We start from the raw sequence: 13086 nt of genomic DNA, 5'->3' as shown, positions 1-13086 counted from the left end.
GATTTTCTACGTAATAAACTTAAGTTATAGCGTTCTATCTATCTAATGAAAATTGCATAATTAGATGTGGACCCCCCTATATTGTTTGTCTATATAGAACATGAATCAATGAATGCAAAAATTATGCCGTGTATATCTACAGTCATCTCTGATCCAATTTGAATCTTTAACTGAAATACGGGGTTGGAAAATGACCAATCAGAAATTAATATCCCATTATTTGAAATGTGAAAAAACAACACTTTCCCAGCCTTTCAGAAAACCCCACAACAAATTTCCCAAAATATCATTGAAGCCCTTGTAAACGCCTATATATTCATCAACTGTTGAATTCTTCGTAATACAAAATGTTTAATTATTACCTCACTAAGAAACTGTAAAGAGGTCATGAATAGGAATGTTTCTGCACTTCAGCCTGCATTAGATAGAAACTGGGTCTTCAAGGCCGTTCTTTGGAATGGGGGGCTGTTCAGGTGGCGGATCTTCGCAGTGAACTTGACTCGCAGCAAAATGTAGTTCTGAAATTTATGTTAAAAACTCTGGACCCCTGGAGGTAGTAGCAAAGGAGAAGCTTAACCTCCTTAGCGTTAGCTGTAAAATCAGTTCTAAAAGCATTTGTGTCAAGCGAAACTTGGGCAACAGTATTGACGCATCTCATGCAAGACCCGAAGATTACTCAAGCTGTGAAAGTGCTACGAGCGTTAGTGCCAATGGTATAGCCATGTCTTGCCCAAACGTTACCTGGTCAATGGTGTAGATGCATCTTCTCTTAGCTTCTCATAAGAAACGCCTCTCGTCTGCAGTGGTGACGAAGTGAATTTGTCTTCAGGAAGTGAAAATGAAAACGGTCCATGAAACTAAAAGTGACCCTCGCATATGTGGAGTGTGCGGTTTATGTTATTATTACACTTTGTACTTTTATTGTTTTTCATGTTTTACAGTAGAAACACAAGATTTAATAAAAATGTCATTTTTCAAGCCAAAAAAATGCAACACTAAGGAAACTGGGTGCCATTATGAACAAAGCTGCACTGCCTCTCTCGGACACACAAACACCGAGGACTTTCAACCAACGAATTATTCAGCAAAAGTTTGTCAAAAAATGCGACTGGAGAGTCGGCAATATGCCTGAATAATGCAGCACGGGGACTCTGACCGCCAAGCCAGAACTTTCTTTTGAAATTTTTTTATAGTCATTCCAGTGTGTGTTCAGACCAAAGCGTGTATGTATATTTATTTACTTACTTATGCATTTATGCATATTTATGTAAAGAGCGTCTGCAACAACCTAAATTTTCCCCTGGGGACAAAGTAAATTTGTCTTTCTGTCTACAGTATCTAATACATACAGTACATAGTGACTTACATTATCTTATCTATCCAATCCTGCCTACTATGCTAAAATTAAAATCGATCTACCCATCTAGAGAGATTAAAGCACGCAGTCTCTGTATTGCTAAGGTTCCCAGGCCTACCTGCTCAGATGGATGTTCATTTTGGTCAGAAGATGTCAGTTCCTCCAGACACTGCATTAACTCGTATGTTTGTTCAGCTGAAAATATCACCTGCAAACAACATTAAACAGTAAAATCTTTGTGAGGAAACAGCATACTGAAGGAAATAAGTTTTAATATTGCCTTCCACCTCCCTAAGTGGAAATAAAAATAAGACATTTTTCACAGGAATTACTGTACATACTTATATTAATACACACAGTCCCACAGCGCAGATCTATCCTCTTTACTGTACTTACTAATAAAGCAGGCTTTATTTATACTGCTTGTTACAATTCAGAACCCTCAATTGCCTGCTGCATTGCACTTTAACTGTTGCCAGTTTTCTTAGCCAGCCGTCAGTTAATAAAGAGATGCACATGGCAAAGGAACAACCAGCTCTCCAGCCAACAGGTTTCCACTTAAACCTGCTCACCTGCATCATGGAGTGTCTGCGTTAATAAAATGTTTTGAAATAAATGAGAGAGAGAAGGGGCAGGATAACAAAGCATATGGATAAAGTTCTCCTTGGAAGAATGAAAGCACTAAAGAGCCCTATAATTAAACAGGGAGCTTCATTATCTGTTAGGCCCGACTCTGAATTGCCCCTGCGGACCTGCAGGACTGTAGTTGTTCTAAAGCTTAGATATCCGATACGTTTATGGTGCCGAGACTCCAGCTCGGAGGTTGTATTGCAGAGAAGCCCAGTTGACAAACTTCAACTTTCAAGCACATGTTCAGCACACCCTTAGAACGACGACAGCATATTTAAGATTGACGGTCCAACATGCTAAAGTGATATAAAAATAAAATCTCCATTACAGCAGAAATTTAGACCCATTGCAAAGCTGAATACTGCAAGTAATACTCCTCATAATGACCTTTTTTTGCTCCAACAGAGGAAGTGCATCAGTTAGGAGAGTCATCCAGAAGCTGCGAGGGGCCAGTCTGGCTGTCATGAGAGACAGCAGCAGTTTTGCAGCCTCTGTGAACCGCTTTTCACCATACAGTCTGTGAAACTCGCAGTACTTTCCTTAACAGAAAATTCAAAGAGTTAGTAACTGAATAAAAAAAAAAACTACAGTAAGAATAAAAATAAAAATTACATCCTATATTGGGATGCGACTGTGAAGATGACTGGCGCCAATTTAGAGTACATACCCAGAAATGTGAGCCTGTCACTCAGTAGCATTGACGTTCCTAAGTTGTCAATGAGCTCAAGATCAGAGAAGGAGCCTCGAGAACAGTAATCCTCCAAGAATCTGGGAGAACATCAGGCGTGTGCATCAACATTAAAACAGCCCGCTGTGTCATTATTGTATTCTTTTAAGGAAGTCTGTGCTTACGTCTGGCATATCTTTTGGAGGTCCACTAACCTGTCAGAGATGAGAGTGGCAAAGCCAGCGTCTTTCGCTCGAATGCTCCAAGACAAGGCTGAGCCCAGGCGGTTGTTGTGGAGTGACTTCTTAGCCATGATCTTGCATATGCTGCGTACTAAATTTAAAAAAAAAAAAAGATATTTTAGATTAAAAAAAAAACCTAATAATATGGAATAAGACATTATACTATCGTACTTTAACAGATTTGTAAAATGCTATATGGAATATTTTCCTCCAACTCAGTTACAATCGAACACTGCTGACTTTTTGTTTTTATGGCAATTACAGCCAATGGTCAACTTTTGATTGGTTTAATTAGGCCTCTGATTTCAGTTCTGTCTGTCCTGTCATATGTCGCTGCTATTAAAAAAAAAAAAAATCTTGGGGAGGCAGACTAGGGAGACGAGATGTGATCTTCTCAGAAGACATTTTGAAGTCCCACGAGAGACACTTTAACTTGCTCACAACAACAAGTGACAAGTAAAACACGCAGCTCGCAGCAGATGATCCGACCACATCTACTTGTGTGCGTTCAGCCACCCTGACCCCCCTCTTCACAACGGGAGCAGCAGAGACACGAAGTGGCAAAAAGGACAGCGGCTGTACAGGATTTAAAATGATCGACCCCCGTTTCACAACGCGAGCAACGTTATACATCCTGTGAGAAAAAGATTTAACCACGCCTGGGCCTGGAAATATGTTTTTACAATGTCACGTGAGACAAGGCAGTGAGCCATCATGTAAAACAAGTCCACAGACATCGAACCTAGCAGTTGTTGGATTGCTTTTGAAAGACATGCATCATGTGCTCCCGGCCCTTAAAACAACGACATGCGACAAGCAGAACAGGCAGCAGAAAGACAGCAGATGATCCGATGGCATCTCCATAGCGTGTGTTCAGCCGCCGCCCTTCACAACACGAGTATACGTTAAACGTCCTGCAAGAAAGAGATGTAACCATGCCCGGGGCCGGGGCACTTTTAAAAGTGAAAATAATGCATATGTAACAATTCCCATGAAAATAACAATCTCTTTAAATTGTATATCCGGTAAACCAAACACGGGGGTGGGCAAGCGAAGCAAGCAGGGGGCGGAGCCCCCAATAACTTAAAAAAATGTTTAATAAATGTTTATTTATTATATTTTCAAATTTTATTACACTATTTTTCTCTGTTTTAGTCTACTTTTAACCTCTGTTTTATCTAATGAACACACACAAATGCAAACTAAAATAAATGAGCTGCTCCCCTGTATATAACTTTGCTTTTTGCATCTGATTCTGCAAGTATGGAGGAACCTTTTACATAGAAGTAAAAAAACTGGACTCCTGTACTCAAAGCGTCAAGGAAAAAAAAAATAACTCTGGAAAAGTATAAGGTGGCGTGCGTATACATGGATGTGGCTACACAAGCCAAAACAAGCTACCTTTATGAAAGCACCTCCAGTAAACCCAAAGGCCTATGAATGTTCAATTCTTAGCTCTTTAATGCGCACTAATTTGTATTTTGAAGATACCACAGTACTGTATGTGTAATGAATACCAACGTCATCAGCGATAGATCGATAAGATAGATATGAAAGGCACTATATGATAGATAGATACTTTATTAATCCCAAGGGGAAATTCACATAATCCAGAAGCAGCACACTGATAAAAGACAACACTAAATTAAAGAGTGATAAAAATGAAAGTATAACAGACAGACAATAATTTTGTATAATATTAACGTTTACCTCCCCCGGGTGGAATGTATGCTTAGTGCTTTTGACCGGAGATCTATCCCATATCAATACTCTGCACAGTGTATTCCTCTGTGTAACAAGCCATTTTAAGGAAGTACATTTCTGAAAACCAAAGCACCTGCCTGAGATGTCAAGTTAGCCCTGCAGATCAAACAAACTCATCAAGCGGAGCACTCACAAGTGTTAACCAGTAATTTATGTTACAAAATACAAATGCCACTGACAAGTTAAACGAATACTCCACCCAAACATATTCTTCGATTACATTTACCCCCTGTAGTTTGTAATGAAGGTTGAGAAAAATATTGAATCTCCTGTTCTCTTGCAGAACAAAGATATATATATATATATATTGGGGACCAATCCTGGACATCAGCAAATGATCTTAAAAAAGTTTATGAAAAACAACTTAAGTTAATAATGTCACAGAATCAACCTGTCAAGTTGTCCATTCGTATGCTCACAACATCCCAAACACGGGTATTTTTTACAAACATACTGTACTGTTGAAATAAACCACCGATGGAAAACGCTTGTGTATGAAAATGGAATGCTTCATAAGTGAACAAACATTTCATTTGAAGACCTGCCTCCCGTAGTTGTCTTCATATTCAGGTCCACAACTCACGTGCGTCACGATTATTTAGCAGCACTCGAGACTGTGTTGAGACATCTGGGATATGCAGAAGAACGAGGCGTATTCTCTTCCTGAGAACGTTTTCAGTTGCTGTTTTTTAACTTAGAATCTTTCGTTTTCTACGTCTCACAGTGCAGGCCTTTATCATGCAAAGCACAGTGTTAGCCATTCAGCAAGCTGCTACCAGCTGGACTTCTGACCATTGAATGATCCATGGGGGGCAGAGGGTGGTGGGTCTGCAATTCAAATGCTTGTTCTCATCTGAGCGCGTTCAATTTTCATACAAAAATGTTTTCCAGAAGTTTATGTGTAAAGAACATTATTAAAAATACATGTGTTAGGGACAATGTGAGCACATGACTGGATGTCTTGACATGTGGATTATGTGACAAACGTAAAACAAGGTTTTTTTATAGACATTTTTGATATCATTTTCTGCTGTCCAGAAACTTTTTATCTCCAGTCTGCATGAAAATGTGACATTTTGTTTCCAGCCATCAGTACAAACTACTCGGGGTAAGTAACAAAAAAAAACCATCGTGCTGGGTATTCCGTTAAAGTAGGACGTATCATCATAAGAGGGTAAAGAACAGATTTACAAGCATTTCTAGAATTTCAAATGAGTCTTCCAATTTCATCATTTGTACTGTGACGACTGCTCCCCTGCAGTCAAGCCAGAGCTTTAGAGATGGTTGCTCAGGCACGTCGGTTTACCTTGCTCAGTCATCTGTCTCTGCTCACAAATGCGCAGCACCTTTAGCGCCTTTCGCTCGGTGTCCAGAGAAACTCTCTCAATATGCAGCTCCAGGTATGCCTTTCCAAACTCTGGGCAGTAATCAAAGTAGTCAACTGCCAATTGCCACAAGCTGCAAAGTGAAGATGGTGACATAAAAAGAAGCATCAGGACAAGTGAATTCATTTTACACAAAATTGAGTAAATTGCTCATTAAGTATTAAGAATCATGAAATGTTACTTATCTATAAAAGAAATACAGACCAATTCTAACGTAATAGCCAGTGTCTGACTTTATATGTACACAGATCCTTCTGCAGAGTGACGTGGGAACATTTATTTTAAAGAAATCCACAACAGTGAACTTACACACACAACCCAAGTCACACCACTCCAATTTAGGCATACCATCGCTGGAATGAAGGAGAACTTGAAAAATACGCTCTAAAACTTGCATTCATTTCCGCATAATGATTGAAGTTATCCTAGATTGTTAGATGAATGTGTCTGATATAATGAAAAGCAATGACTAGTTACAGGCGCTTGTAACAAGCCACATTTTAGAAACAGCAGGATTAAATTTATCAACTCACCTGTGATGTGTGAAAAGTCCAGAAGCATATTCTAGAAGCAGAAATTCTCGGAGATTAGACCCAAAGCTGAAACAAAAAAATGAAATTTAAGATTTTCTCTATTATTATTATTGTATTTTGTGACAAGTAGCTAAAGCTAACTTCAATATAATGAAGATTGTATCAACTGACTTCGCTGACCAAATCAGGACAGACAATAAACAAAGTTCTTGTCTTACAGATTTCATCTTCCAAGTATCAAAGATTCACAATAATTAATAAGTTATAAAATACATAAAATAAGACTGGCATCGTCTGTGGGGTTAAGTCTGGGCCGCTGAACAGAGAGAGAGAGAGAGAGAGAGGCACTATATGATAGATAGAAAGACAGATAAAATATGAAAGGCACTATATGATAGATAGATTTTTATTGTCATTGTCACTTTTACAAAGGAACAACGAAACTGAAGGTGCAGTCGACTCAGTGTGAGGCTTAAGAGTTAAAAAGACAAGGACAGCACATATAATAACAAACCGAATAGTAATTAAAGTACTTGACAAAATATACAAATTGCACTTGTTGACTTAAAGTCTGTGTTGCACATTGGGAGGATGATATGGAGCAGTTTTATTCCGAGTTCAGGGCCATAATTGCTGGTTTTCATTGCTCTGTATCTCTTGCCCGATGGCAAAAGCTGAAAGAGGCAACGACCGGGATGGGATGAATCCTTTGAAATGTCTTTTGCTTTTTTGCGGTATCAGGAGGTGTAGATTTATTCCAGAGTGGGGAGGGTACAACCAATTGTTCTCTCCGCTGTCCTGACGACCCTGTGGAGCGCTTTCCTTTCTTAGGAGGTGCAGCTGTCGTACCCCACACAGTCCGTACGTGAGCACACTCTCGATGGAACAGTGATAAAAGGCAAGGAGCAAATTTTTGGGGAGATGGTTCTTTGAGGATTCTCAGAAAATACAGTCTCTGCTGCACCTTCTTCAGCAGCTCCTTGGCGTTGGCGCTCCAGGTCAGGTCATCCTCCGGCTCAATGCCCAGAAACCTGAACACCGGGACCCTCTCCACACAGACCCCGGCAATGGTCGGTGGCTGGATGTCAGTTTTGTTTTTTCTAAAGTCAATAACAAGCTCCTTCATTTTTGTGGTGTTAAGGAACAGGTTATTGACTGTGCACCACTCTGACAGCCGCTCCACCTCGTCCCTGTATGCCAGCTCACCCTCCTTGCCCGAGATGAATCTGACCACCGTGAACTTTATGATCTTGTTGCTATGGTGAGTGGGGACACAGTCATATGTGTAGAGGATGTAGAGGATCAGGCTGAGCACACAACCCTGTGGCATCCCGGTGTTGAGGCTGAGAGCAGTGGATGTGTGGAGACCCAGCCTGACCCTCTGGGAGCGACCAGACAGGAAGTCCAGTATGCAGCTGCAGGTGAGTTATGGAAGTCCCAGATCTGCCAGTTTGGACACCAGTCGTTGTGGGAGGATGGTGTTAAACGCCGAGCTAAAGTCTACAAAGAGCAGTCTGACGTAACTCCCCTGCTGCTCCAGGTGGGTCAGGACAGCATGAAGGGCTGTGGCCACAGCGTCCTCCGTGGATCTCTGCTTTGTAAGCAAATTGAAATTGGTGCAGAGTCATATCATCGCCTGCCTGCCGACAGACCTGGACCCGTTTCTCAAAGCACTTCATGATGACAGATGTGACTGCCACTGGGCGGAAATCATTCAGACTGTTCATGCTAGATTTTTTCCGCAGCAGAACAATGACTGAGGACTTGAGGCAGGATGGGACAGTGGCCTGGGACAGGGACTGGTTGAAAATCCTAGTGAAGATTCCGGCCAGTTGATCCACAGTCTTTCAACACCTGTCCAGCTACACCGACGGGCCCTGCAACATTCCTCGGTTTCACCTTCCTCATCACCCACCTCACCTCACCCTCTTCCACCAGAAGTATGTTGCTGTTGTGAACAGGCGGCTGTGATGGAGCTGCTGTTGGTGTCGCCTCAAATCGGACAAAGAAGATGTTCAGCTCCTCTGCCAGAGAAGCGTCTCCCTCAGCGGCTGAGGAGTTGCTGGATTTGTAGCCGGTGATGTGCTGGACACCCTGCCACACCTGCCTTCGGGGTCATTGTCTTGGTGTAAGGTGAACCATTGCCCAAGTTGGAGGTCACATGCACTCTGGCAGGTTTTCTTCAAGGACTCTGTAATTTCACTGCATTCATACCTCCCTCAATTCTGACCAAACTCCCTGCATGATGGTGTGCCCCTATGCCTCACTGCAGGAGATGGTATTAGACAGCTGATAAGCAGTGCTTGGTCTTCAACAAACATAGTACTTGGAGTTCTGCCCAAACAGTTGAATTTTTGTTTCATCTGACCAGAGAACCTTTTTCCTCATGTTCTCAGACAGTCCATCGAATGGAGATTGGCAAACTGTAGGTGGGCTGTCATATGCCTTTTAGTCAAAGGTGGCTTCCTTCCGAATATTGGAGTGCTCTTGAGATGATCATCCTCCAAACAAGTTCTCCCATCTCAGCATAGGACTTCGGGTTCTCAGTCACCTCCTGGTTACTCAATTTGGCTGCACAGAAAACTTTAGGAAGAATACTGGTGGTTCCAAACTTTATTCCATTTCACAATTAAACTGCAGAGGTCTATAGAGAGTTCCCTGGCCTTCATGACTTGTTTTTTTGGCCTGACACACAGTGTGAATAATATTATATTATATTATAATTATATTATATATAGAGTGTGAAGGACACCCGGCAGGGACGCCCCTGCTGCTTATGTTCCGGGGGAGCCACCATGGGCAGTCCAGTACCTACCCCGGGACGCTTGGTGGCATCCTCCCTGGCTGACAGTGATTCTCCAACCACCAGCAGGGCTCCATGGGAGATGGAGTCCTCCACAACCTGGTTGGGGGCTCGGATGGCCGCTAGGGGGAGCTGCATGGACTCAGCAGCCTGGCTGGACGATTCTTCAGCCCCACCTGGAGGTGCAACAGGGACCAGGTGGTCAAGCACCTGGAACACTTCCGGGTGGGTTATAAAAAGGGCCAGCCACCACCACTCAAGGAGCCAGAGTCGGGAGGAGGAGTGGTGGGATAAGAGAAAGAGTGTTTTGGTGGTATTTTGTGCTTTGGGACTGTGTGGCATGGGGAAGACGTGTCCCACAGCTGAAGAAAATGAATAAACTTTGTTATCGCTTTGTACGTACCTCTGCGTCAGTCTCTGCTGGGTCGAGCGCTATATAGCGCCTTCTGTTACAAGAGGTACATGTGTGCCTTTCTAAGCGATGGCAGTTTGCCACAGGTGGGCTGCAATCAAATCCTGGACACATCTCAAGGAGAATTAAAGCAAACAGGATGCACCCGATTTGCTTGTGTCACAGCGAAGTGTCTGAATACTAGTACGAATGAGAGATTTCAGTTTTTGAATTTAAATTTGCAAACCTTTCTGAAATATTATTTTACTATTATATTATAAGTTATTGAGTGTAGATTGGTGGGAAAAAAAATGTCAATGTATCCAATTAAAATTAAATTAACAATGCAGTAAAGTGTGCTGAAAGTGAAGGGGTCTAAATACTTTCTGAATTAATGGGATGTCTTGGGGGTAATATTGTTTTTAAAATGTCTCTTGGCTTCAGTGCCGCAGTTCTGTCTTTCCAGCATTGAAGAGGTTATGGTATGAGCTTTACTGCGGCAGCATTTGATATAAATCCTTACAGGATCTCAATTACCATCTGTTATAAGTTTTGTTTTGAGCTGATATCACAACTATTTGGTCAGCCATTCTGTTTTATGCGAGTTTGTTACCATATTACATAGTGATGCCACAACTTTTTTTTTTTGTTCTTTATTTTGCCTTATACAATTTCTTGTATTAGGAATTTGTTAGTTTTTGCATACCCCTTGGGGTCAGAGCGCAGGGTCAGCCATTGTACAGCACCCCTGGAGCAATTGCAGGTTAAGGGTCTTGCTCAAGGGCCTAGCAGAGTGGGATCTCTTTTGGCAGTGATGGGGATTCGAACTGGCAACCTTTGGGATACCAGTGCAGATCCTTAGCCTCAGAGCCACCACTCAAACAATACACATTCATTTATTTATACATTCATTCACTCATTTATTTATTTATTCCTGCAGTCTCCTAAGGAATCAAATGTGCTTTTGTGCTTTCTTCGGTAAGCCTTTAGTGTTGTCAACCCAAGGGAAATGAGCACATAGCAATGTGAAGTTGTCAACAGTTTTGTGATCTCCATGTCTCCTTCTGAATTAGGAACTGCTGGTTTAAATATATTTCAGTTGCCTAAAATGTTAACTCTCTACAGAAGACTTTTTTTTTTTTTTTTAATTAAAGTTTAAGGTGCTTTAGACGTGGAAGTAAACAAACAACGTTTGGGAACAGTGAGGTACTGAAATGAAACTGGAGAAAATGAAAGACAGTGACAGAAAATCCCTCACACTGTTCCAGCAAGAGTACACAAAAAGCAAACTGAAAGCTGCACTGTCGGGAAATAATGCATACGGCATCCACTAGGTCTTCATACTACCCAAACAGAACTCTCCACATTACCAATCAAAGGGAAACAAAAGTACCAATAAAGGAAGCACGTCTTACAAAAATGGTCACTTACTGGAGGTTGTGAGACTGTAACAATCTGCAGTGATCCAGAAGGTCTGTCAGGTGAGCAACAAACCACCAGTTATTTAGAGCAATGCTGTCAAAAAAAAAAAAAAATTGTGAAAAATGCGGTGAGGGGAAATGACACTTCAGATCCTGTTTTCACGTTATCCAACCTAAATAGTCATGTAAAAAAGAAGTTAACCAAACTCAATTTACGCTTACAAGAAAAAATTCAGACCTAAGCATCAGTAGGCTTTGCGCCCTACAAACCAAGTTACCTGAACTATTCTGTAACATTTCAGTAACTTACCACTCTGATGCTGATCTTTCCAATCATAAAATGTTATTACGATAGCAATTGACGAGATGAATGTATAATTAATTGAAGAATTACAGTATTTTTGAGGGTTCCTCTAGAGTGCCTCTTTCCCTTGCACAATTTGACTCAAAAACTAATCAGCACATCGTCATCTCACAACAGGCTTAGGTTTCGAGTTTGGTATTTTTCCGTTCAGCAGTTTTAGCTCAAGACTGTCCTCAAGAAACTGACACACACCCATCATCGAGATATCAATGTTTTCAGTATCAGGGGACATCAAGATCCATCGAAAACACAAGATCAAAATTTTTGACTAATCGAATCTAAACCTCCCCTGTGGACAACAGGTTATGGTGGGAGAAGGAGCAGAGCAAAAAGGGCAAACACTGAGTTTGAGGGCCACAGATAGTAATGAATCCTGATGCCACCATGTCTTTCTGCCTACAATAACAAATGCACAACAGCAATTTAAAATGGCAAGTAACACTCTGGGTAAAATCTTAACATTCTTATCATAGAACAAACTGTTTATAAAACTTAATTATATTTAGCACTTGAAGAAAATCTCATCTTACTTAATATAAAGTTTAAATAATAAAAACATTGCAGTGCAGAGACTCAAGAGTAATCAGGGGGAGAAAATGATGAAGGACAACAAACAATCCTTGTTTTAAATTCACTGGCAATAAAAGCTGAAATGAATTCATTTTTCAACAGAGCAGATCACACAAACATTTGGTATTACCTGTTAAAAGATTGTCCCTGGTTTAGACACATAGTGGTCATTTGAAAATATCGTTAGCCAGCTACATACAATGCCTTGGAAAAGTAATCAATCCATTTGAAAGTGATCAGCATTCTCTAGATTTCAAAAAAATGCATCCTGTGCATATATGCCTCCGATACGCACGTCTATTGGCAACTTAAGTGTTCGAACAGTTTAAAAGCCAATAGTAAATTTGTGAAAAACACATTTCTAAAAAACAAAAACTTTAAAAAAAGGCCGTCTGCATTGTTGGAAAGACTGATTTATGATGCCTACTCAGAGGAATGCTAATAAAATGTGGGAGCTGTAAAGATTAATTTTTACTTGCTCACCCAGGGACAGACATAAGATAGGAAGGAGGAGAGATTTAATTTGTGTGGCGGGCGGCTGTGCCCAGCTGGGATGCCGAGAAGGACCGAGTCCGGGACTACGAGAAGGCAGCCACCCTGGTTTGTGTGGGGGGCCACGGGAATTGAGTATGGAAGCTCAACCCTATAGGGGCCCGTGGCTACTGCCAGGGAGTGCCCAGACGACTAAGGAGCCCTGGACGTTAGCACTTCCGCCACACCCAGAAGTGCTGGCGGAAGTATTACCAGGGATATTCAGAGTGCTTCCGGGTGCTCATGCGGCACTTACGCCGCACCAGGAAGTGCCGCAGGAAGCTCATCAGGAGGCACCTGGAGCACATCCGGGTGGACATAAAAGAGGCCGGGTGGAAGAGGACGAAGCTCAGAGGACAGGAGAGGAGTGGAGGCGGTGAAGACAGGACTATTGAGAGGCCCGGATCTGAGGGTGATTGGTGCAGGGG

At 41.7% G+C, this 13086-nt stretch overlaps 1 protein-coding gene across 2 annotated transcripts in view; it reads right to left on the bottom strand.

Annotated features, from left to right (window-relative positions):
* nup85 (nucleoporin 85) overlaps positions 1–13086 on the bottom strand; it is a 51883-nt gene that overhangs the window by 1837 nt on the left and 36960 nt on the right. For both annotated transcript variants that reach the window (XM_039740366.1, XM_039740365.1), the window contains exons 12-18: positions 11204–11287; positions 6579–6644; positions 5967–6118; positions 2870–2987; positions 2655–2755; positions 2375–2526; positions 1476–1565 (exon numbers count right to left, since the gene is read on the bottom strand). In XM_039740366.1, the coding sequence (XP_039596300.1) occupies positions 1476–1565; positions 2375–2526; positions 2655–2755; positions 2870–2987; positions 5967–6118; positions 6579–6644; positions 11204–11287 (763 nt within the window). The remainder of the gene's footprint in view (positions 1–1475; positions 1566–2374; positions 2527–2654; positions 2756–2869; positions 2988–5966; positions 6119–6578; positions 6645–11203; positions 11288–13086) is intronic.

Source organism: Polypterus senegalus, chromosome 17, assembly GCF_016835505.1.
Source record: "Polypterus senegalus isolate Bchr_013 chromosome 17, ASM1683550v1, whole genome shotgun sequence".
NCBI classification, from domain to species: Eukaryota; Metazoa; Chordata; class Cladistia; order Polypteriformes; family Polypteridae; genus Polypterus; species Polypterus senegalus.
This window is presented reverse-complemented; position numbering and strand designations above follow the sequence as displayed.